At 44.6% G+C, this 25,558-nt stretch overlaps 1 protein-coding gene across 1 annotated transcript in view; it reads left to right on the top strand.

Moving 5' to 3' along the window:
- mrnip (MRN complex interacting protein) overlaps positions 1-23,697 on the top strand; it is an 85,293-nt gene extending 61,596 nt beyond the window's left edge. The window contains exon 6 of the mRNA XM_063053071.1: positions 23,147-23,697. Within this exon, the coding sequence (XP_062909141.1) occupies positions 23,147-23,282 (136 nt within the window). The 3' untranslated portion in view covers positions 23,283-23,697. The remainder of the gene's footprint in view (positions 1-23,146) is intronic.
- The last annotated feature ends 1,861 nt before the right edge of the window (positions 23,698-25,558 follow it).

Below are 25,558 nucleotides of genomic sequence, written 5' to 3'. Positions count from 1 at the left end.
TTTCCGATTTGATGCCACCTCATTCTAAGGATTGATTTCATTTTTTTACCAACAGAGCCACCCCACCCCCTCTGCCTGCTTGTCTGTCCTTTTGATAGAATGTCTATCCATGGATGTTAAGCTCCCAGCTATGACCTTTCAGCTATGTCTCAGAGACATCCATGTCATACCTGCCAATTTAACTGTGCTACAAGATCACCATATACTGTATGCATTCAAATATAACACCTTCACCCTGTATTCATTGCCCTTTTCATTTTTGCCCCATGTTACACTTCACGTCATCCCACTGACTGTAATTTAGCACTATCATTGGCCTGCCCATCCTCATAGTCTCACTATACATGCATGGACTTGTATACCAACTGTGCCATGTTCAGCCCTCTCACTGATGTCCCATTCTCCTGCCAACTTAGTTTAAGCTCTCCCAAACAGCTCCAGCAAATGTGCCCACAAGGATATTAGTGCCCCTGGCGTTCAGGTGTAACCCATCCTTTAAAACCAGATGGATTGTGGTTGGGGAAAACCCGTGTATGTGTGAAGTGGGTGGATAAAGCTAGGAGAAGGGAGGGAAATGGTAGAAGATGGGTGAAGTTCAAAGTAAATTTATTATCAAAGTATGTGTATGTCACCATACACAACCCTAAGGTTCACTTTCTTCAAGAAGCACAATAGAATCAATGAAAGATTGCCCACAACAAGATGGACAAACAACTAGTGTGCAAAAAACAACAAACTGGGCAAATGCAAACAGAAAAAAATCAGAATCGGGTTTATTATCACCGGCATGTGATGTGAAATTTGTTAACTTAGCAGCAGCAGTTCAATGCAATACATAATCTGGCAGAGAGAAAAAAAAATTTTTTTAAATAATAAATAAACAAGTCAATTATGTATATTGAATAGATTTAATAAGTAATAAATAAACAATAAAAATTGAGAACATAAGTTGTAGAGTCCTTGAAAGTGAGTCCAGAGGTAAAAAGTTGTGTCTTACTGTGCTGTCTGTAAGGAGTTTGTACGTTTTCCCAGTGTCTAAAGACATAGGTTAATTGGTCATTGTAAATTGTCCCGTGACTAGGCTAGGGTTAAGTCGGGGGTTGCTGGATGGTGTGGCTCAAAGGACTGAGAGAGCCTATTCCACAGTGTATCTCAATTAGTAAGTAACTTAATTAAAGATATAGCCCAGTCGGTCACAGGTAAATCCCTCCCAACCATTGAGCACATCTACACGAAGCGTTGTGGTAGGAAAGTAGCATCCATCATCTGGGACCCCCAGCACCCAGGCCATGCGTTCTTCTCACTGTTAGAAGAAGGTACAGGAGCGTCAGAACCCACACCATCAGGCTCAGGAAGAGTTATTACCCCTCAGTCATCAGACTCCTGAATAAAAGGGGCTAACTTGACTCAGCTTCACTCACCCCATCACTGAACTGTTTCCTAACCTACGGACTCACTTTCAAGGACTCTTCATTTCATGTTCTTGATAATTATTTATTTATTATTACTATTTCTTTCTTTCTGTACCTGCACATTGTTGTCTTTTGCACACTGTTTAAATGCCCAAGTTGGTGCGGTCTTTCATTGATTCTATTTTGGTTATTATTCTATTATGGATTTATTGAGTGTGCAAATGAAGCTCAGGGTTGTATGTGGTGACGATATGTACTTTGGTAATAAACTTACTTTGCACTTTAAAATTTGAACATAGGTTGTTGGATCAGTGTTGGGGCGAGTGAAGTTGAGTTAAGTTATCCTCTCTAGTTCAGGAGCCTGATGGTTGAGGGGTAACGGCTGGATGGTGGGGGTCCCTGATGATGGATGCTGCTTTCCTGCGACAGTGCTCCGTGTAGGTGGGCTCAATAGTGACGAGGGCTTTACCTGTGATGGACTGTGTTGAATTTTCTGTTACAGGGCTGGTGTTTCTGGTGTTTCCATACCAGGCTGTAATGCAGCCAGTCAATATATTCTCCACCACACATCTATAGAAGTCTGTCAAAGCTTTAGATGACTTACTGATCCCTTGCTAATTTCTAAGAAAGTAGCAAACCTGTTTTCTTTGTAATGTCCCATATTAGACCCAGGACAGATCCTTTGAAACAACAAAACGGAGCGGAGGTGCTCGACGAAGCGGTCCCCCAATCTGCGTTGGGTTTCACGGATGTAGAGGAGGCCGCACCGGGAGCACCGGATGCAATAGATGACCCCAACAGACTCACAAGTGAATTGTTACCTCACTTGGAAGGACTGTTTGGGGCCCTGAATGGTGGTAAGAGAGAAGGTGTACGGACAGGTGTAGCACTTACGCTTACAGGGATAAGTGCCGGGTGGGAGATCCGTGGGAAGGGACGTGTGGATCAGGGAGTCACGGAGGGACCGATCCCTGCGGAAAGCGGAGAGGGGTGGAGAGGGAAAGATGTGCTTAGTGGTGGGGTCCTGTTGAAGGTGGCGGAAGCTGCGGAGGATGACGTGCTGGAAAAGTTATTTAAACTTTTCCCCTCTCACCTTAACTATATGCCAGAACCAGAATCGTATGTCATGAAATTTGTTGTTTTGCAGCAGCAATACAATGCAATACATAAAAATACTATAGAATGTAATATGTAATATAAAATTATATATAAAAAATAAACAGTGCAAAAAGAAAAAAAAATAGTGAGGTAGAGTACATGGGTTCATTGTCTGTTCAGAAATCTGATGGCAGGGGGAAAGAAGCTGTTCTTAAAATATGTCCTCTGGCACTTAACCTTTCTAAAACCACAGGGCTACTAAACAGTTTTCAGACCAAAACTAAAACCACAAGGCTACTAAACAGCTTCCTCCCACAGGCAGTCAGACTGCTAAGTAGCTGCTCTACCTGACTCTGCTTTGGACACTTTTAACTTGCACTGGTCACTTATAACTTGATTTTAACTGACAGGTGGCTGTTGTGTTTTACTATTTATTGTTATGTTTATTATTTAGTGTTGCATTTGTTATGTTATGATTGCTCTGCCCCTGAGGAACGCTGTCTCATTCTACCCTGCAGAGCTGATGTACGGTTAGAATGACAATAACATTTTTTGAATCTTGAATCTATTCTGGGAAAGAGAGTAGTGGTCCACTCTTCTCTCCTATCAGATTCCTTCTTTTCCTTCTTCTTTAGCCCTTTACTACTTCCATCTATCCCCTCCCAGCTTCTTTCTTAATTCCCCTCCCCCATGGACGACCCCGTCCACGTTGCTAGCCTTTGAACGCGGAGTAGAGGCTTAGATTTCTGCCTGGCCTCTAATTCCCTTACGTCCATGTCTATAATCCCCAACCTGACCCATAACTCCACCCGTAACACTCACAGTGTTGGAGGTACTCAGCAGGTCAGGTAGCAAGTATGGAGGGGAGTAAAGAGTCAACGTTTTGGGTCGAGATCCTTCATCAGCGCTCTTTTCCCAGAACCAGCCTGGCTACTTTAAAGGTTAGAATCAGAATCAGGTTTATTATGGCTGAATTACTGTTTGTTGTGAAATGTGTTGTTTTGTTGCAACAGTACAGTGCAATACATAATTTAAAAGTTACCATAGGTTACAAAAATTAAGTAGTGCATAAGAGGAATAGTGAGGTAGTGTTCATCAGTTCCTGCACCGTTCAGAAATCTGATGGCTGTTGGAAGAAGCTGTTCCTAAAATGCTGAGTGTGGCTCCTGTACCTCCTCCCTGAGCATAGTGATGAGATTTCATTACCTGGCTGGTGAGGGTCCTATGTGATAGATGCTGCCTTCTTGAGGCATTACCCCTGGCCCTCACCCTCATCCTGGATGTTGCAGAGGACCTCAGTAAGGCAGCACTCATCGTAAGAGACCCTCACCATCCAAGTCATTCCATCTTCTCAGCGCTGTGCCTGTGATCAAATCAAGGTACAAATGATTCCCTTTCGAACCCAGTCACCAAAACCCTTGCTATCTTTTACCTTTTCACAGGTTAACAGGTATTCTGTTCCATCCTGAAGAGGTCCGAAGTGCATGACCTCAGATTTACCCACAAAGGAAATCCAGCTGGCACTAATTCTGCATCTTCATTAATCTATTAATATCTTTTTGCAATACAACACTTTCATTCTAATGGCTAGCAACACTGGCTATTTTTGTGTCTTCAAACATGTCTTCATATCCCATCATCTTGATTTATAAGATAATGGGAGTGGTTGCACCCTACCGAGTTTCCTGTGGGACTCCCTAATCACTTCTTCCCAACTGAACTCACTACCCAATGTCACCACTCTGTCTCCTGTCTCTCAGCCAGGTCAATACCCTGAGCCACGCCTTCAAACACTATGTCTTATAAAGGATGTTATTCAAAGTTCAAAGTAAATTTATTATCAAAGTACATATACGTCATCATATACAACCCTGAGATTCATTGTCTTGTGGGCGTACTTAATAAATCCATAATAGAAAAATAACCATAACAGAATCAATGAAAGACCGCACCAACTTAGCTTCAGGAGCAGTTATCACCCTACAACCACCAGGCTCCTGAACTGGCATAGTTCATTCACCTCAACTTCACTGAACTTACTACACAACCTATGGACTCACTCTCAAGAACTCTACAACTCCTAGGAAGGGTGGATAATGGTGCTGAAGATGAGGGAGCTGGTTTACAAACAGAGGCAATGTGTAGTGAGGAGAGGTTGTTGATAGGGCAAAATTGTAGTCAACAGGATGAGTTGCAATGTAAAAGACAGACAAAATCAAAACAGGTGAATACAGGACTGAAGGTAACACTCACAACACGCTGGAGGAACTCAGCAGGTCGGGCAGCACCCGTGGAAAAGATCGGTGGACGTTTCAGGCCAGAACCCTTCTTGTTGTATCTGAATGCACACAGTATACGGAATAAGGTAGATGAACTTGCAGCACAGTTGCAGATTGGCAGGTATGATGTTGTAGGCACCACTGAATCATGGCTGAAAGAAGATTATAGCTGGGAGTTTAATGTCCAAGGATATGCATAAAATCGAAAGGACAGGCAGGAAGGCAGAGGGGGCAGCGTTGCTCTGTTGGCAAAAATTGAAAATCAAATCATTAGGAAGAGGTGACATGGGGTCGGAAGGTGTTGAATCATTGTGGATAGAGCTAAGGAACTGCCAGGGTGAAAAGGCCCTGATGAGTTGTACACAGACCCGCAAACAGTAGTAAGGATGTGGACTACAAATTACAATGGGCAATAGGAAATTCATGCCAAAAGGGCAATATTACAATTGTCATGGGGGATTTCAATATGCCGGTAGATTGGGAAGATCAGGTTGGTGCTGGATTCCAGGAGAGGGAATTTCTAGAATGCCTATGAGGTGGCTTTTTAGAGCAGTTCATGGTTGAGCCCACTAGGGGATCAGCTATTCTGGATTGGATGTTGTGCAATGAACCAGAATTGATTAGAGAGCTTAAGGTAAAAGAACCCTTAGGGGAAAGTGATCATAATATCAAATTCATCCTAAAATTTGAGAAGGAGAAGCTAAAACGATGTTGGAGAGGTAGTAATGGGGGACAATGAAATGGCAGACGAACTGAATAAATATTTTGCATCAGTCTTTACTGTGGAAGACCCTAGCAGGATACTGGAAGTTCCAGATGTCAGGTCATGAAGTATGTGAAATTATCAGAACAAGAGAGAAGGTTCTTGGGAAACTGAAAGTTCTGAAGGTAAATAAGTCACCTGGACCAGATGGTGTACACCCCAGAGTTCTGAAAGAGGTGGCTGAAGAGATCGTGGAGGCATTAGTAATGATCGTTCAAGAATGCACAGGAGTACATTCAGCCAGAGACTCATTCCATTGAGATGCAACACAGAGTGTCATAGGAAGTCATTCCTGCCTGTGCCCATCAAACTTTACAACTCCTCCCTTGGAGGGTCAGACACCCTGAGCCAATAGGCTGGTCCTGGACTTATTTCCTGGCATAATTTACATATTACTATTTAATTATTTATGGTGCAACTGTAACAAAAATCAATTTCCCCCAGGATCAATAAAGTATGACTATGACTATGCCTATGACTATAATGGTTTTGGAAGACTGGAAAATTGCCAATGGCACTCCACTGTTCAAGAAGGGAGAGAGGCAGAAGAAAAGAAACTACAGGCCAGTTAGCCTGACCTCAGTGGAAAATTAAGGATGAGGTCTCAAGGTACTTGGAGGCAGATGGTAAAATAGGCCTTAGTCAGCATGGTTCCCCAAGGGAATATCTTGACTGACAAATCTGTTGGAATTCTTTGAAGGAATAACAAGCAGGGTAGACGAAGGAGAATTGGTTGATGTTGTGTACTTGGAATTTCAGAAGGCCTTTGACACGGTGTCACACATGAGGTTGCTTAACAAGCTATGAGCCCATGGTATTACAGGAAAGGTTCTAGCATAGGTAAAGCAGTGACTGATTGGCAGGAGGCAAAGAGTGGGAATAAAGGGTGACTTTTCTGGTTGGCTGCCCATGACCAGTTGTGTTCCACAGGGGTCTTTATCTGGACCAATTCTTTTTTACATTAATAATAGGCATCCGTAAGTCTTGCGAGACCATGGATCTGTGCCTGGAAAGTCTTCACTCTCCAGGCCTGGGCAAGGTTGTATGGAAGACCAGCAGTTGTCCATGCTGCAAGTCTCCCCTCTCCACGACACCAATGTTGTCCAAGGGAAGGGCATTAGGACCCATACAGCTTGGCACCAGTGTCGTCGCAGAGCAATGTGTGATTAAATGCCTTGCTCAAGGACACAACACATTGCCTCGGCTGGGGTTCGAACTCACGACCTTCAGGTCGCTAGTCCAATGCCTTAACCACTTGGCCACGTGGTTATATGTTATTATATGTCAATGATTTGGAAGATGGAATTGATGACTTCATTGCAAAGTTTGCAGATAATATGAAGAGGGTGGAGAGGCAGGTAGTTTTGCGGAAGTAGAAAAGCTATTGAAGGACTTAGGTAAAAGAGTTGAAAGGGTTGAAAATTTGCTAAATGGAGAGAAAATACTGAGACACAAAAAAACCTGGGAGAACTTGTGTAGGAGTCCCTAAATGTTCATTTGCAGGTTGAGACTGGTAAGGGAGGCAAATGCAATGTTAGCATTCATTTCAAGAGAACTAGAATATAAAAGCAAGGATGTAATATTGAAACTTTATAAAGCACTGGTGAAGGCCTCACTTGGAAGTTGGGCCCCTTATCTTAGAAAGGGTGTGCTGAAACTGGAGAAGGTTCAAAGGAGGTTCACAAAAATGATTCCAGGATTGAATAGCTTGTCATATGAGGAGTGTTTAATGGCTCTGGGCCTGGATTCGCTGGAATTCAGAAGAATGAGGGGGATAACCTCTTTGAAACCTATCAAATGGTGAAAGCCCTTGGTACAGTGGATATGGAGAGGGTGTTTCTTATGGTGGGAGAGTCTAAGACTATAGGACACAGCCTCAGAAAAGAGGGGTGTAGTTTCAGAATGGCGATGAGGAGGAATTTCTTTAGCCAGAGAGTGGCGAATCTTTGCAATTCTTTGCTACAGGCAGCTGTGAAGGCCAAGTCTTTATGTGTATTTAAGGCAGAGGTTGATAGATCACAAGCAAAAGAAAATCTGCAGATGCTGGAAATCCGAGCAACACACACAAAGTGCTGCAGGAACTCAGCAGGCCAGGCAGCATCTATGGAAAAGAGTACAATCGATGTTTCGGGCTGAGACCCTGCATCAGGACTGGAGAAAAAAAGATGAGGAGTCTGAGTTAGAAGGTGCGGGGAGGGGAAGAAGAAATACAAGGTGATGGGTGAAACCGGGAGGAGGGGGAAGGTGTGAAGTGAAGTGCTGGGAAGTTGATTGGTGGAAGAGATACAGGCCTGGAGAAGGGGGATTCTGATTGGAGAGGCCATGGAAGAAAAAAAAGGGGGAGGAGCACCAGAAGCAAGTGGTGGAAAGATATGGAAATAAGGTGAGAGAGGGAAAAGGGGATGGGGAATGGTGAAGGGAGTGGCATTACTGGAAGTTTGAGAAATCAGTGTTCATGCTATCAGGTTGGAGGCTACCTAGATGGAATTTAAGGTGTTGTTCCTCCAACCTGAGTGTGGCCTTATTGTGACAGTAGAGGAGGCCTTGAACTGACATGTCATAATGGGAATGGGAAGGGGAATTAAAATGGGTGGCCACTGGGAGATCTTGCTTTTTCTGGCGGATGGAGTGTAGGGTCTGGTGTCCAGAAACAAACTGAGGCTTTGAGGCCTTCCTGGTGGGGGTGGAGGTGTATAGGGACTGGATATTTAGATTCTAGATTTAGATTTAGATTCAACTTTATTGTCATTGTGCCGAGTACAGATACAAAGCCGATGAAGTGCATTTAGCATCTGACCAGAAATGCAAAGAATAGTGTTATTTACAAAATAAATGCGAAAGTGCTACAGCACACAAATATAAAAGTACTGAGACAGTACAATATGGATGCAATACTGCTTAGCGCTGTGATGTGAGGTTCAGCAGGGTCACAGCCTCAGGGAAGAAGCTCTTCCTGTGCCTGCTGGTGCAGGAGCGGAGGCTCCTGTAGCGCCTACCGGATGGGAGGAGAGTAAAAAGTCCATGGTTAGGGTGAGATGCATCCTTGATAATGCTTTTCGCCCTGCCCAGGCAGTGTTTATGGTAGATGTTCTCAATGGTGGGCAATTGGGTGCCAATAATCCGCTGGGCAGTTTTCACCACACACTGGAGTGCTTTGCGGGCCGATATGGGACAATTGCCATACCACACTGAGACGCAGTTGGTGATTATGCTCTCAATGGTACAGCGGTAAAAGTCTGTCAGTATCCTGGGACAGAGGTGAGCTTTCTTGATGCTCCACAGGAAATAAAGGTGCTGTTGCGCCTTTATGATCAGGATGGAGGAGTTCAGGGACCAGGTGAGATCCTTGGAAACGTGAACACCAAGGAATTTGAAGCTTGATACACGCTCCACTACAGCTCCTTTGATGTAGCTGGGGACACAAGTGTGACTCCTGGCATGCCTGAAGTCCACAATGATTTCCTTGGTCCTCTGGGAGTTAAGGGCCAGATTGTTGTCGGCACTACATATGGCCAGGTACTGAACCTCGTCCCTGTAGGCCGTCTCGTCATCCCCTCTGATCAAACCAACCACCGTGGTGTCGTCTGCGAACTTGATTATGGAGTTAGAACCACGTAGGTCCATGGTGAAAATAAGATGCTCAGAGCCAGGGAACTTGAAATCTTTGAAAAGATCAAGAGCGTGTGAAGTGTTACGGATGTAGGTAGGAAGGGGCTGAACCGGGGGGATAAAATTGAGTCGAGGTGTGCAGATATGAGTTCAGTGGGTCAGGAACAAACTGTAACAATGGGTCTTCCTGGACAGGCAGGTTTTTGGATCTTGGGTAGGAGGTAGAAATAGGAGGTGTGGGTGAGGAAACTACGAAGTTGGTGGCAGTAGATGGGAGATCTCTTTGGTAGGAGGTAGAAACAGAAGGTTGATATATTGTTGGTTAGTCAAGGCATCAAGGGAAACTGGGAGAAGACAGGAGACTGGGGCTGAGAGAAAAATTAGATCAGCCATGATGCCAACTCAGTTGGGCCAAATGGCCTAATTCTGCTCTTATATCTTATTGTCTAACTCATATTCTCAGTATATTTATTTACCTTTTTTTGTATGTGCATATTAGTTGTTTTAATCAGTCTTTGTAGTTTTTCATCGATTGTATTGTATTTTTCTGTTTTACTGTGAATGCCCGCATGAAAATGAATCTCAGGGTAGCGTATGGTGATATATACGCACTTTGAGAATAAATTTACTTTGAACTTTGTATAGTTCAGTGTTGTCGAAGACAAAGTCGCTTTATTATCTTATGCACTGGTGCAATTAGACCCCACCTACGGCAGCATCATGTAATATTTTACCAGTTTGAAGGTATCTGTTTGAGCATGTTCACAGTGAGTGCTCCGAATTGAACTACAAAACAGAGTGAGATACAGTCAGTCTTGGTACCGAGAGAGACATCAGAAATAGGAGAGGAAAATGTTCAAAAAATCAGAAATGGTTCTCTTCACTGGAATAGTGAGTGATTGCATCTGTAAGGTTTGGATAGCAAAAGCCGGGCTTTTATCAATGGAGCAAAGGAAAGTGATAGATATTCCAATGGGTTCTGAAGGGGAAATAGAGGAAATCTGCTCCCATTTGTGGAAGAGTCAAAAATTAGACCATTACAGCATAATAAAAGCCCACCAGCACGATGTTGTGCTGAAATTTTAACCTTCTCCAAGATCAACCTAACCCTTCTCTCCCACATAGGCCTCCATTTTTCTATCATCCTCGTGCCTATCAGAGTTCCTTGAATGTCCGTAATGTACCTGCCTCTACCACCACCCCTGGCAGGGAGTTGCACACACCCACCACTCTCTGTGTAAAACACCTACCTCTGACATCCCCCTATACTTTCCTCCAGACACCATAAAATTATGCCCCTTCGTACTAGCCAGTACCACCCTGGGAAAACGTCTCTGGCTGCCCACTCTATTTTGTGTCTCATATCATCTTGTACACCTCTCATCTTTCTTCACTCCAAAAAGAAAAGCTCTAGTTCACACAACCTTTCCTCGTAAGCCATGCTCTCTAATCCAGGCAACATCCTGGTAAACCTCCTCTCTAATGTTTCCACATCCTTCCTACGGTGAAGTGACTAGAACTGAACGTAATACTCCAAGTGTGGTCTAACCAGGGTTTTATAGAGCTGCAACATTACCGCACAGCTCTTGAACTCAATTCCCTGACTAATGAAGGCCAACACAGCCTACATCTTCTTAACCACCCTAACAACTTTGCCCAGTGACTTTGAGGGATTTATGGACCAGGACACCCAAGATCCCTCTGTTCCTCTACACTGCTAAGAATCCTGCCATTAGCTCTGTACTTCCTTCAAGTTCAACCTTCCAAAGCGTATTACTTCACACTTGTCCAGATTGAACTCCATCTGCCACATATCAGCCCTGCTCTGCATCCTATCGCTGTCCCATTGTAACCTATGACAACCTTCTATGTAGCTTCAGTGTCTTACAGGCAGTTATGACAATTTTTCATGAAGTCAATTTTACAGACTTTTCTGAATCACTTTCTTAAGGAAACTAAAGTTCGATGAGTTTGCATTTATGATGTAAGTGGAAGCAATTAACTCAAAATGTACTGTAGTCACATGACCTTATGACTCAGTGTCAGCTGATTTGGTGAGTCTTTGCAAACAGTGTGTCTGTGTTGCTTTGAAAACAGATGATGTGATGGGGGCCCTTTAGGGGGTTTCAGGTCCCCATTACATACAGTACTTTCTGACACACTACTGCTGATTCACTGTAGGCCCTATTTCAAGTGGAGTTTATTGTCTTCTTCACAAGTCCAGACTCAGGGCATCAGATAAACAGCAGTCACAAGAAAAACAAATTATTCACAACTTTTACATGAAAGAACACACTGAAAACAAAATAATGTCAATTTTAATCAGTGATCCAATTGGTCACAGTGTTGTTACACTGAGATTGCTGGTTGGTTCAAGAACTGAACGGTTGAAGGGAAGTAGCTCTCTCTGAACCTGCTGGTGTGGCTTCAGGCTTCTGTACCTCCTGCCCGATGGGAGCATTGAGAAGATGGCGTGGTACAGTTGGTGGGGATCTTTGATGGTAGATGGTGCCTTCTTGAGGGAGTTTCTCCTGCGGATACTACCGATGGTGGGGAGGGATGTCTCCGTGATGTACTGGGCTGAGGCCACCACCCTCTGCAGCTTGTCAAGGTTCCATTTTCTCGCTTCTTTATCACATGTACATCAAAGCACACAGTGAAATGTGTCATTTGCAGATATCCCACCTCTCCCGGAAGTTCCGGGATTCTCCTGCATATTGATAGCGACTCCCTGACGCCCGCAGATTACATACAATATTCTGGAAATTGATTTTTTTTTAAGAGCGAGCAAGCGGTGGCGGGGGGGAGAGAGAGAGAGAGAGAATGAGAATGAATGAATCCTGATTGGTCTCTCTTAGTGCTAAATAGATCTATCAGTTTTCTCTGTGGGCGGGCTTTACAGTCAAACTCTCTCTCTCTCTCTCTCTCTCTCTTTCATTGTCCATCAGTTCAGTTTAGTGTCCTGCAACGCCATGGCAGAGTGTTCCAAAAAAAGAAAATATAAAACGTACTTCACCTCAGACTACACTAAAGTGTACTCCTGCCTAATAGGGGTCAAAAATAATGACAGTGTTGTTTGCGACAGTGACTTTTCTATTGCCCACGGTGGGTTAAATGACTGTAAAAGATATGTTGAGGTGAGTTTAACAGGTGTCATTCGTTCATTAGCATAGCTAACATTATTTAAACTAGCTGGCTAAGGAGCTACTCTACAAGGAATATACAGGTGTCCCTCGCTTTTCGAGCGTTCGCTTTACGAAACCTTGCTGTTACGAAAGACCTACATTAGTTACCTGTTTTCGCTAACAGAAGGTGTTTTCACTGTTACGAAAAAAGGCAGCGCACGCCCCGAGCAGCCAAGCTCCTCCCCCGGAACTGCATTCTAGCCTGCATTGCTTAAACACGTGCCTGTGAGCATCTGTGCTTTATGTCGATTTATTTTGAGCATCCATTTGCAAGATGAGTTCTCAGGTATCGGAAAAGCCTAAAAGAGCTCATAAGGGTGTTACACTTAGCGTGAAACTAGACATAATTAAGCGTTTCGATTGTGGTGAACGAAGTAAGGACAAAGTGAGTTTGGCTTGTGTTAAGTGACAAAGATAGAACATAGAACATAGAACAGTACAGCACAGTACAGGCCCTTCGGCCCACAATGTTGTGCCGACCCTCAAACCCTGCCTCCCATATAAGCCCCCACCTTAAATTCCTCCATATACCTGTCTAGTAGTCTCTTAAACTTCACTAGTGTATCTGCCTCCACCACTGACTCAGGCAGTGCATTCCACGCACCAACCACTCTCTGAGTAAAAAACCTTCCTCTAATATCCCCCTTGAACTTCCCACCCCTTACCTTAAAGCCATGTCCTCTTGTATTGAGCAATGGTGCCCTGGGGAAGAGGCGCTGGCTGTCCACTCTATCTATTCCTCTTATTATCTTGTACACCTCTATCATGTCTCCTCTCATCCTCCTTCTCTCCAAAGAGTAAAGCCCTAGCTCCCTTAATCTCTGATCATAATGCATACTTTCTAAACCAGGCAGCATCCTTGTAAATCTCCTCTGTACCCTTTCCAATGCTTCCACATCCTTTCTATAATGAGGTGACCAGAACTGGACACAGTACTCCAAGTGTGGCCTAACCAGAGTTTTATACAGCTGCATCATTACATCCCGACTCTTAAACTCTATCCCTCGACTTATGAAAGCTAACACCCCATATGCTTTCTTAACTACCCTATCCACCTGTGAGGCAACTTCCAGGGATCTGTGGACATGTACCCCAAGATCCCTCTGCTCCTCCACACTACCAAGTATCCTGCCATTTACTTTGTACTCTGCCTTGGAGTTTGTTCTTCCAAAGTGTACCACCTCACACTTCTCTGGGTTGAACTCCATCTGCCACTTCTCAGCCCACTTCTGCATCCTATCAATGTCTCTCTGCAATCTTTGACAATCCTCTACACTATCTACAACACCACCAACCTTTGTGTCGTCTGCAAACTTGCCAACCCACCCTTCTACCCCCACATCCAGGTCGTTAATAAAAATCACAAAAAGTAGAGGTCCCAGAACAGATCCTTGTGGGACACCACTAGTCACAATCCTCCAATCTGAATGTACTCCCTCCACCACCACCCTCTGCCTTCTGCAGGCAAGCCAATTCTGAATCCACCTGGCCAAACTTCCCTGGATCCCATGCCTTCTAACTTTCTGAATAAGCCTACCGTGTGGAACCTTGTCAAATGCCTTACTAAAATCCATATAGATCACATCCACTACACTACCCTCATCTATATGCCTGGTCACCTCCTCAAAGAACTCTGTCAGGCTTGTTAGACACGATCTGCCCTTCACAAAGCCATGCTGACTGTCCCTGATCAGACCATGATTCTCTAAATGCCTATAAACCCTATCTCTCAGAATCTTTTCCAACCACAGACGTAAGGCTCACTGGTCTATAATTACACGGACTATCCCTACTACCTTTTTTGAACAAGGGGACAACATTCACCTCACTCCAGTCCTCCGGTACTATTCCTGTGGACAACAAGGACATAAAGATTCTAGCCAGAGGCTCAGCAATCTCTTCTCTCGCCTCGTGGAGCAGCCTGGGGAATATTCCGTCAGGCCCCGGGGACTTATCTGTCCTAATGTATTTTAACAACTCCAACACCTCCTCTCCCTTAATATCAACATGCTCCAGAACATCAACCTCACTCATATTATCCTCACCATCATCGTTCCCTCTCATTGGTGAATACCGAAGAGAAGTATTCATTGAGGACCTCGCTCACTTCCACAGCCTCCAGGCACACCTTCCCACCTTTATCTCTAATCGGTCCTACCTTCACTCCTCTCATCCTTTTTTTCTTCACATAATTGAAGAATGGCTTGGGGTTTTCCTTTACCCTACTCGCCAAGGCCTTCTCATGCCCCCTTCTTGATCTTCTCAGCCCCTTCTTAAGCTCCTTTCTTGCTTCCCTATATTCCTCAATAGACCCATCTGATCCGTGCTTCCTAAACCTCATGTATGCTGCCTTCTTCCTCCTGACTAGATTTTCCACCTCACTTGTCACCCATGGTTCCTTCACCTACCATTCTTTATCTTCCTCATCGGGACAAATTTATCCCTAACATCCCGCAAGAGATCTTTAAACATCGACCACATGTCCATAGTACATTTCCCTGCAAAAACATCATCCCAATTCACACTCACAAGTTCTAGTCTTATAGCCTCATAATTTGCCTTTCCCCAATTAAAAATTTTCCTGTCCTCTCTGATTCTATCCTTTTCTATGATAATGCTAAAGGCCGGGGAGCGGTGGTCACTGTCCCCCAGATGCTCACCCACTGAGAGATCTGTGACCTGACCCAGTTCATTACCTAGTACTAGCTCTAGTATGGCATTCCCCCTGGTCGGCCTGTCCACATACTGTGACAGGAATCCGTCCTGGACACACTTAACAAACTCTGCCCCCATCTAAACCCTTGGAACTAATCAGGTGTCAATCAATATTAGGGAAGTTAAAGTCACCCATGATAACAACCCTATTATTTTTGCACCTTTCTAAAATCTGCCTCCCAATCTGCTCCTCTGTATCTCTGCTGCTACCAGGGCGCCTATAGAATACCGCCAATAGAGTAACTGCTCCCTTCCTCTTCCTGACTTCCACCCATATTGACTCAAAAGAGGATCCTGCTACATTACCCACCCTTTCTGTAGCTGTAATAGTATCCCTGACCAGTAATGCCACCCCTCTTCCCCTTTTTCTTCCCTCTCTATCCCTTTGATGATGTTGGAAGAGGTTTTGGCATCCCATGACCAAGAACTGATAGATGAAGAACTGATGCAATTGGAAGAGGAAAGGATGACAATCGAATCCGAATGCAGTAGTGAACGGACTGAAAGTGAAGTCGTCCAGGAACTGAATGTGAAGCAACTGCGTGAGGTGACAGAAAAATGTGCGAGGCTAAGCAGTCAAGCATACTGTCGTTTTTCAAGCCTTCCACATCAGCCACAGCAGACGACAAACCTCGACCTTCAACATCGAGGCAGGCAGACATAGAAGAATATGACCTGCCTGCCCTAATGGAAACAGACGACGATGAGATGACACCCCAGTGTCCCACCACCCCAACCCCCGGGCCGCGGAGAATGCAGCGGTAGCCAGGACGCACCCAACACATCTTTAAGAAAAAAGCCGAAATAAACAAGCTAATTAATTAGGTGCCGCCCAGCACGTAAATGTCGGCCCAGATCAGAGGTGATTGCCAATTGCGTCGCCTCTATTTTTTGGGTCTGTGAATGCTCACAGATTTTCCCATATAAATAAATGGTAATTGCTTCTTCACTTTATGACATTCTGGCTTACGAACCATTTCATAGGAACGCTCTACCTTTGGATGGCGGGGGAAACCTGTATATGTAAATAGTTTCAATATGTGATCAAATAAATTGTTGTGTTCTTTCATAATCAAATGTCCTGTATACATATACCCTTGGAGGTCGACATGGGGGGGATTATGGGGTTGCGGGGGGGCAGGGGTGGTGGTGCTACCTCCCTGAAGTGAGTTTTTGCAGGGTGGGATGTCTGTATTTGCATTAACACCAACACAATCTAAGGATGTGTTGGGGGCCACGATGTTCAGCAGAACAACAACAGCAGAAAGCAGCCCCCCCCCCACACACACACACACACACACACACACACACACACACAATCCTTTAATCCCAGGACAGGCCCTCCGGTCTCCAGTGGACACAGACCCAGCTTCTACATCCCCCAGTGAACTCATGAAGATTCCAGACTCAGTTCTGGCCAACAGTCCTTGACTTCTGGGCTTGCACTTCAACCAGTGGGCCTCAATCGTCATTCATTGCCAATAGTTATGACCTTTAGGTAGGCACTTCTGACCTCTCCCTTATCCTATTGGTGTTATTGGCTGGTACCAGGGATTAATAACTCAGCATTTTGAGGTTGGCACTGGCACTCGAGGAGGAGGGAGGGAGGGAGAGAGAGAGGGTATTCTGTTGAATCAGATAAGAGACAATTGGACAGAGATACTTAAAGCTTAAAGATACTTAAAGATGTTGTAGGCTTAGACTTTTCACTAGCATTCTTCATGAAGGCTGAACTTAACCGTGCAGTAAACATCGTGGCCGGATGTCTAAATGGTAAAGGAATGTAAACCAGTTTAGTGAAAACACCTGGCAACAAAGGGTAAAGAGCTTCTATAAACTTCTGATTCTAAATGGGGCCAATCTACAAAAGCAACATGAAGCTTTCAAATACACTGACTTCCTAAAACATAAAGCAGAGACTAACGGTTAACTCTTGGAATTGGCTTATTAATGTCACATGTTCTGAGATTCAGTGAAAGGCTTGTCTTGCATACTGTGGAAACTTTAGAGAGGTTGCAGAGGAAATTTACCAGGATGCTGCCTGGATTAAAGAGCTCATCTTATGAGGATAGATTGAATGAGCTAGGGCTTTTCTATTTGGAGCAAAAGAGGGTGAGAGGTGACTTGATAGAGTTGTAGAAGATATTGAGGAATAGATCGAGTGGACAGCCAGAGACTTTTCCTCAGATTCTAGATGGCTAATACAAAGGGGCATAATTTTAAAGTAATTAGAGGAAAGGGAAGGTGGGGGGGGGGTGTCAGAGGTAGGTTTTTCACACAGAGAGTGATGGGTGTGTGGAACATCCTGTCAGGGGTGGTGATAGAGGCAGTATATTGAGGACAATTAAGAGACTCTTAGTTTAGCCAATGGATGTAAGGAAAATGGAAGGATAATGGATATTATGAAGGCAGAGAGGATTAGTTAGGGATATTTAAGAGATTTAGGTGGATGATAGAAAAATGGGAGCCTATGTGGGAGGGAATTATTAGATTGATCTTAGAATAGGTTAAAGGGTCTGTAGAACATTGTGGGCCGAGTAGCTGTGTGTGAAAATTCTCTACCCAGATCTGCCAATCTGTCAGTTTATACACTGCTGTCAATGTGTTCCTGCTGTGGAAATGTGCTGCATCAGAACAGTAGGCAGTCATCAAAAGTGCCCCACAAGTGGGAATGACAAGGGAGGCACTCTAGCGTTTTTACTTGCTTAGAATGTTAAGGAGGGTCAGCATATCACTGAACGCTAACAAGTTTCTACAGATGTACTGTTGAAAATATTCTGACTGGTTGTATCTCGGTCTGGTATGGTAATTCAAATGTGTAGGAATGCAAGAAGCTCCAGAGAATAGTGGACTCAGCCCAGCACATCGCGGGCACATCCCTCCCCACCCACTGGTAGTATCTACAGGAGAGGCTACCTCAAGAAGGCAACATCCATCATCAAAGACCCCCACCATCTGGGCCAAGCCACCTTCTCACCATTCCCCTCGTGCAGGGGGTACAGAAGCTTGAAATCCCTCACCATCGGGTTCAGGAACAGCTACTTCCCTTCAACCATTCGGTTCTTGAACCAACCAGCACAACCCTAATCACCAGAGTTCAGCAGCACTATGACCAGTTTAATCGCTTTGCACCACTCTATTCTCAGATCTCAGTGTTTTTCTCATAGAAGCTGTGCATTATTTATACTTAATTTATGTTTTTCTAGTGACAAGGGGCCGATGGTAGTGTAGTGGTTGGTGCAAGTCTTTACAGTGCCACAGATCAGCAATTGGGGTTCAATTCCCACTGCAGTTTGTACATTCCCCCTGTGAACATATGTGGGTTTCCTTTGAGTGCTCCGGTTTCCTCCCAAATTCAAAGACGTACGGGTGAGGGTTAGCGAGTGTGGGCATGCTATTTTGGCACCAGAACCGTAGCAACATTTGCCCGCACATCCTCGGACTATGTTGATCATTGATGCAAATGACGCATTTCACGGTATGTTTGATGTTTCAATGTACATGTGACAATTAAACCTAAGCTTGTCTTTTAAAAAAATTCTTTGAAGGATGTGATGTTCCCTTTTAAACAGAAACACTTGCAGTGGCACAGACAGGACAGCAGGTGGTGCCAACTGTCAATGATATTGTGCACTTCACCACCTCCAAACCTCGCTCTTTGTCCTGGTATTCCACTGTATGCAAACACTTTCCAACACACACAAAATGCTGGAGGAACTCAACAGGCCAGGCAGATCTAAGGAGGGAAATGAGGAGCCTCGGCCAAAACTGTCCATTTCTCCCCACAGATGCTGCTTGACCCTACAAAATGTAGTGGATACAAGGGAAAAGAAGATGGCAGCTGAACTAATGAGTATTTTGCATCACTGCGGAAGTCACTAGCAGTGTGCTAGATGTTGAAGGGTGTGAGGGAAGAGAAGTGAGTGCAGTTACTATCACAAGGAAGAAGGTGCTCGAAAAGCTGAAAGACCTAAGGGTACATAAGTCACCCAAACCAGATGAACTGCACTAAGGTTCTGAAAAAGGTAGCAGTAGAGATTGTGGAGGCATTGGTAATGATCTTTCAAAAGTCATTGACCTCTGGCATGGTGCCAGAGGACTGGAAAATTGAAAATGTTATTCTACTATTTAAGAAAGGAGGAAGGCAGCAGAAAGGAAATTTTAGACCAGTCAGCCTGACCTCAGTGGTTGGGAAGATATTGGAGACAATTATTAAGGATGAGGTTATGGAGTACTGGAGGACAAGACAGGACAAAGTCAGCATGGATTCTTCAAGGGAAAATCCTACCTGACAAACCTGTTGGAATTCTTTGAGGAGATTACACATAGGATAGATAAAGGGGAAACAGTGGATGTTGTATATTTGGACTTCCAGAAGGACTTTGACAAGGTGCCACACATGAGGCTGCTTACCAAGTTAAGAGCCCATGGTATTACAGTAAAGTTACTAACATGGTTAGAACATTGGCTGATTGGTAGGAGGCAGTGAGTGGGATTAAAAGGATACTTTTCTGGTTGGCTGCCAGTGACTAGTGGTGTTCCACAGGGGTCGATGTTGGGATCACTTCTTTTTATGCTGTATATCAATGATTTCGATGATGGAATAGATGGCTTTGTTGTCAAGTATGCAGATGATTCGAAGATTGGTGGAGGGGCAGGTGCTGATGAGGAAATAGATAGACTGCAGAAGGTAGACAGATTGAAAGAATGGGCAAGAAAGTGGCAAATGAAATATAATGTTGGAAAATGCATGGTTATGCACTTTGGCAGTAGAAATAAACGTGCAAACTATTTCCTTGATGGGGAGAAAATCCAAAAATCTGAGATGCAAAGGGACTTGGAAGTCCTTGTGCAGCACACCCTAAAGGTTAATTTGCAGGTAGAACCGGTTGTGTGGAAGGCAAATGCAATGTTAGCATTCATTTCAAGAGGTCTAGAATAAAAGAGCAGGGATGTGATGCTGAGGCTTTATAAGGCACTGATAAGGCCTCACATTGAGTATTGTGAACAGTTTTGGACTCCTCATCCAAGAAAAGATGTGCTGGCATTGGAGAGGGTTCAGAGGAGGTTCACAAGGATGATTCTGGGAATGAAAGGGTTACCATATGAGGAACGTTTGATAGATCTGGACCTGTACCCTCTGGAATTTAGAAGAATGGTGGTGGCCGGGGGGGCGGGGGGGGGGAGAGATCTCATTGAAACTTTTTAAATGTTGAAAGGCCGAGACAGAGTAGATGTGGAAAGGATGTTACCCATGTTGGGGGAGTCTACAACAAGAGGGCACAGCCTCAGGATAGAGGGGTATCCATTTAAAACAGAGATGTGGAGAAATTTCTTTAGCCAGTGGGTGGTGAATTTGTGGAATTTATTACCACAGGCAGTTGTGGAGGCCAGGTCGTTGGATGTATTTAAGGTGAGATTGATAGGTTCTCGATTGGCCATGGCTTCAAAGGTTACATGGAGAAGGCCGGGGAGTGAGGCTGAGGAGGAAAACAAAGGATCAGTCATGATTGAATGGTGGAGCAGGCTTGGTGGGCCAATAGGCCTAATTCTGCTCCTATGTCTTATGGTCTTAAATGAAGTTCAGAGTTGTATATGGTGACGTATATGTACTTTGATAATAAATTTATTTTGACCTGGTGAGTTCCTCCAGCATTTTGTGTGTGTTGCTCCGATTCTAACATGTGTAGAATCTCCTGTGTCTTCTATAACTAAACAGCTTTCCTCATCTCCTGCAACATCTGTACCCCTCTGATCAATTCTCCTTTATAGATATCCACAGCGCACTACAGTAAAGATACAGGCACTTCAGCGCATTTTCTGGTTTATTTTATTTTTAATTTTATGCCATTGTGAAGCACTTTGAATTACATCATCTGCATGAAATATGCTTTTTAAATTATTATTATTATTATTATCATCATCTACTTTGTGCAAAACTGTTATTCTGCCTAGTCCATCGACCTGCACCCGGACCATAGCCCTCATTCCCCTCCCATCCAGGTACTTATCCAAACTTTTCTGAAGTGTTGAAATCAAAACCCACATGCACCATTTGTACTGGCAGCTCGTTCCACACTCTCACCACCCTCTGAGTGTAGAAGTTCCCCTTACACATTTCACCTTTCACCCTTAACCTTCAGTATGACCTCTAGTTGTAATCTCCTCCCACCTGAGGGGATAAAGTGTGCATACATTCATCTTATCTATACCGCTCATCATTTTGTATACATTTATAAGATCTCCATTCCCTAACCCTAATCCGGTTTCTTCTTTCCTACCTCACACCTTCCGGTTGGATTTATTAATAGTTGTGATGCAGTAAATGCTCGAGTAAATGTTTGCACGAGTTCTACAACAGCAGCTGAATGTTCCTTACATCCAGGCACGGAGCTCAGTGCTGTAATCTGGACTGCCCAGCCTGCGTTACACTCTGAGACACCCTCCTAAATCTCAAGAACACTCAAGTTTCAGATTTGTTTATTCAAGATTGTTTATTGTCATTTTTCAGTGGTGGTTGTCCATCGTCTGACAATGACAGGGAACCAGTGCAGGAGATTTTTTAAAGCTGTTAGACTGGGCAGTCCACTTTCTCTACCTTGGAAGTCTGGGTCCAGTGGTACAAGTAGTTGTCACATCTGGGGTGTTCCTTGATTGGAGTGGATTACTGTGACTTCTGAGCCGCGTCATGCCCTTTGCTGTCCATGAAGTACTGCAGAGCCACCTTCCTGGCTGTTGGATCTCACGGTAGGTTACATCTGCCCTGTCTGACGGAGCTAACTTTGCATGCTAGGTGCAGTCGACGTTTCAGGCTGAGACCCTTCGTCAGGACTAACTGAAGGAAGAGCGAGTAAGAGATTTGAAAGTTGGAGGGGGAGGGGGAGATCCAAAATGATAGGAGAAGACAGGAGGGGGAGGGATGGAGCCAAGAGCTGGACAGGTGATTGGCAAAAGGGATACGAGAGGATCGTGGGACAGGAGGTCCGGGAAGAAAGACAAGCGGAGGGGAACCCAGAGGATGGGCAAGGGGTATATTCAGAGGGACAGAGGGAGAAAAAGGAGAGTGAGAGAAAGAATGTGTGTATAAAAATAAGTAACAGATGGGGTACGAGGGGGAGGTGGGGCATTAGCGGAAGTTAGAGAAGTCGATGTTCATGCCATCAGGTTGGAGGCTACCAAGACGGAATATAAAGTGTTGTTCCTCCAACCTGAGTGTGGCTTCATCTGGACAGTAGAGGAGGCCATGGGTGGACATATCAGAATGGGAATGGGACATGGAATTAAAATGTGTGGCCACTGGGAGATCCTACTTTCTCTGGCGGACAGAGTGTAGGTGTCCAGTGAAATGGTCTCCCAGTCTGCGTCGGGTCTCGCCAATATATAGAAGGCCGCACCGGGAGCACCGGACGCAGTATATCACACCAGCTGACTCACAGGAGAAGTGTCGCCTCACCTGGAAGGACTGTCTGGGGCCCTGAATGGTGGTGAGGGAGGAAGTGTAAGGGCATGTGTAGCACTTGTTCCGCTTACAAGGATAAGTGCCGGGAGGGAGATCGGTGGGGAGAGACAGGGGGAACGAATGGACAAGGGAGTCGCGTAGGGAGCAATCCCTATGGAAAGCAGAAATGGGGCCATCCCATTCTCGCAATTCCTCTGTCTCCGCCGCATCTGCTGTCAGGATGAAGCTTTTCATTCCAGGATGAAGGCGATGTCTTCCTTTTTTAAAGAAAGGGGCTTCCCTTCCTCTACCATCAACTCTGCTCTCAAATGCAGCTCTCCCATTTCATGCACATCTGCTGTCACCCCATCCTCCTGCCACCCCACTAGGGATAGGGTTCCCCTTGTCCTCACCTACTGCTCACCAGCCTCCGGGTCCAACATATAATTCTCCGTAACTTCTGCCACCTCCAACGGAATTCCACCACCAAGCACATCTTTCCCTCCCACCCACTTTCTGCTTTCCGCAGGGATCGCTCCCTACGCGACTTGGGAAATGGTCGTGGTGAGGAAGTGACTCGCTCATGGCTGGTCTATTCCCCTTCTAAAAAGTCAGCATTTTGTATCTGTCGTCTTCTCTATTCCCAGTCAGACCATCAATCCTCATTGGAGCAGGAAAGTGGATTCAACCAGTGGAAAGCACCTGAAAGGATTAGTGTTCATGAAAATGCCAAGAATCATTGGGAATGCTTCACACAGTGGAAGGAAATGGAAAGAAATTTAGCTGGAAACAGAGGAGTTATTGACGCGGTATTTCAGTCACAGATTGAGAAGGAAAAGCAGAAACGGTGAGATATCTTGACGAGAATCCTTCACTGCATAAAATTCCTTGCGACTCAGAACCTGGCTTTGCAAGGACACAGGGAGTCACTTCAGCTAGATGATGACTCTAATGTGGGAAATTTCCTTGGCTTACTGAAACTACTGGCCATCTTTGATCCTGTCTTAAAAGAACACCTCACTCATTTGGAAAGTCATCCTGGATCCACGTCTTATCCTTCACTGGGTGTCCAGAATGAATTCATCCACATGATGGCATCCACTGTTCACCAGCGTTTACTGAGAAGCATTCGTAAAGCTTCTATGATTTCATGTTTGACTCGACTCCTGATCAGGCACACCGCGAGCAGATGTCAGAAGTAGTGAGGTTTGTGGAAGTTGATTTTGAGAGGAAGACAGTCCGTGTTAGAGAGTCCTTCCTTGGTTTTATCCAGATAAGCCAGAAGGATGCTGAGAGCTTGGTTGAAGACATCTTGAAACAGCTAGAGAAGGACGAAATGGAGCTACAAGATTGTCGGTCACAGTGCTATGACAACACTGCTGTGATGGCTGGACACAGAAGTGGTGTTCATCAAAGAATAAGTGAGAAAAACAACCTGGCTGTGTTTGTTAATTGCGACAATCACTCACTCAACTTGGTGGGTGTACATGCAGCCAAGCAGGATATAATGATGGCCACGTTTTTTTGGAACCATTGAATTCAACATAGTGCTGGGAAAAGCTCAAAAGACGCCATGCTTGTGGTTGTTAAGTGGGAGTCCGAAACCAGGCAGAGTGCAAGGACAGAGGCAGTGAAGCTCATCAACAAGTACCTTGAGGAGCTACTTCAAGTTCTCCAGGACATGATAGACGATGAAAACGAGACCAGTGAAACAAGAAGTGACGCAAGGCAGCTGTACAACCGCATGTTGAGTTACGATTTTCTGATTTTGCTAGGATTTTGGAACAAAGTACTTATTCGCATTGACTGTATTCAAAAGAGGCTGCAGGATCCCAGCATGAACTTCCACGATGCTGCCCTGGATTTGAAAGCTCTCTGAGATCATTTTTATGATGAAAGAGAAGTGTTGGTCAGTGAGTCACTCAAAGGAGGAGTTGGTCTCTGTCAAGAATGGAATATTGAAGTTGAAAGACGTCAGAGACGAAAGAGATGAAAGAAACGAATGGCTGATGAGAACTCGAGAGATGCTGGGTTAACAGCTAAGGAGGAAATGAAAAGAGTCATGAAGAGACACTTGACCATGTTCACAGAGAAATGGACGAAAGGTTTGCTCGTTTGCATGACACTGACACCAAGATTGGGTTCCTTCTCGATGTTGAGGGACTGTGTTACGGCGCTGACAGTAATGACCTAAAGAAGAGGTGCTAAAATTTGGGTGAATTGTACAGCTCTGATGTTGGACAGCAGCTATATGAAGAAATTTTGGATTGCAGAATGTTGCTATCAAGGCGGGTCAACATGAAAATATCAAGACCTGAAGAGCTTCTTAAACTTATTGTTCAGTAATTGCTATTCAGATAATGCTAACCATCGCAGTTTCCATCGCCAGCTGTGTGAGAGAGATTATTCAGCAAGTTAAAACTAATATTTTCGTATTTGACAGTCTCCATGGATCAAGGCAGACTCTGTGATCTTGCTCTGCTGAGTGTCGAAAGAGAAGAAGCTGAAAAAACTGACTTTGATCACATCATAGACCAATTTAAATCAGTGAAAGTAAGGAAGGTGCAGTTATAATTTTCATGTAGTGACATAATTTGTTAATTAAAAGATTAACGAGCTTGACTTGTATTTTTCAGCTGATATTATGGTAAAGTTATCTAAAAGATGGGTGTCAGATGTTTGGACAGGGGCACAATTTCAGTGCTTGCCATAGGCGCTATTTTCTGTAGATGCGCCCCGACCCCAGGACCTGCTAATCATTGAACACCAGGCCTTGAACTCTGGTTTGCTCTAATAATGGGACACCAAGGTAGCACAGTAGTTAGCACGATGCTATTACAGCTCGGGGCATCAGGGTTTGGAGTTCCATTCCAGCGTCATCTGTAAGATGTTTGTACCTTCTCCCTCTGTCCATGTGGGTTTTCTCTGGCTGCTCCACTTTCTTCCCACGGTTCAAAGATGTACCAATTAGTAGGTTAATCACTGATTGTAAATTTACCTGTGATTAGACAATAGGTGCAGGAGTAGGCCATTCGGCCATTCGAGCCAGCACCACCATT

This window comes from Mobula hypostoma, chromosome 7, assembly GCF_963921235.1.
Source record: "Mobula hypostoma chromosome 7, sMobHyp1.1, whole genome shotgun sequence".
Taxonomy (NCBI): domain Eukaryota; kingdom Metazoa; phylum Chordata; class Chondrichthyes; order Myliobatiformes; family Myliobatidae; genus Mobula; species Mobula hypostoma.
The sequence above is the reverse complement of the archived record's forward strand: the minus strand, read 5'-3'. Positions and strand labels throughout refer to the sequence as shown.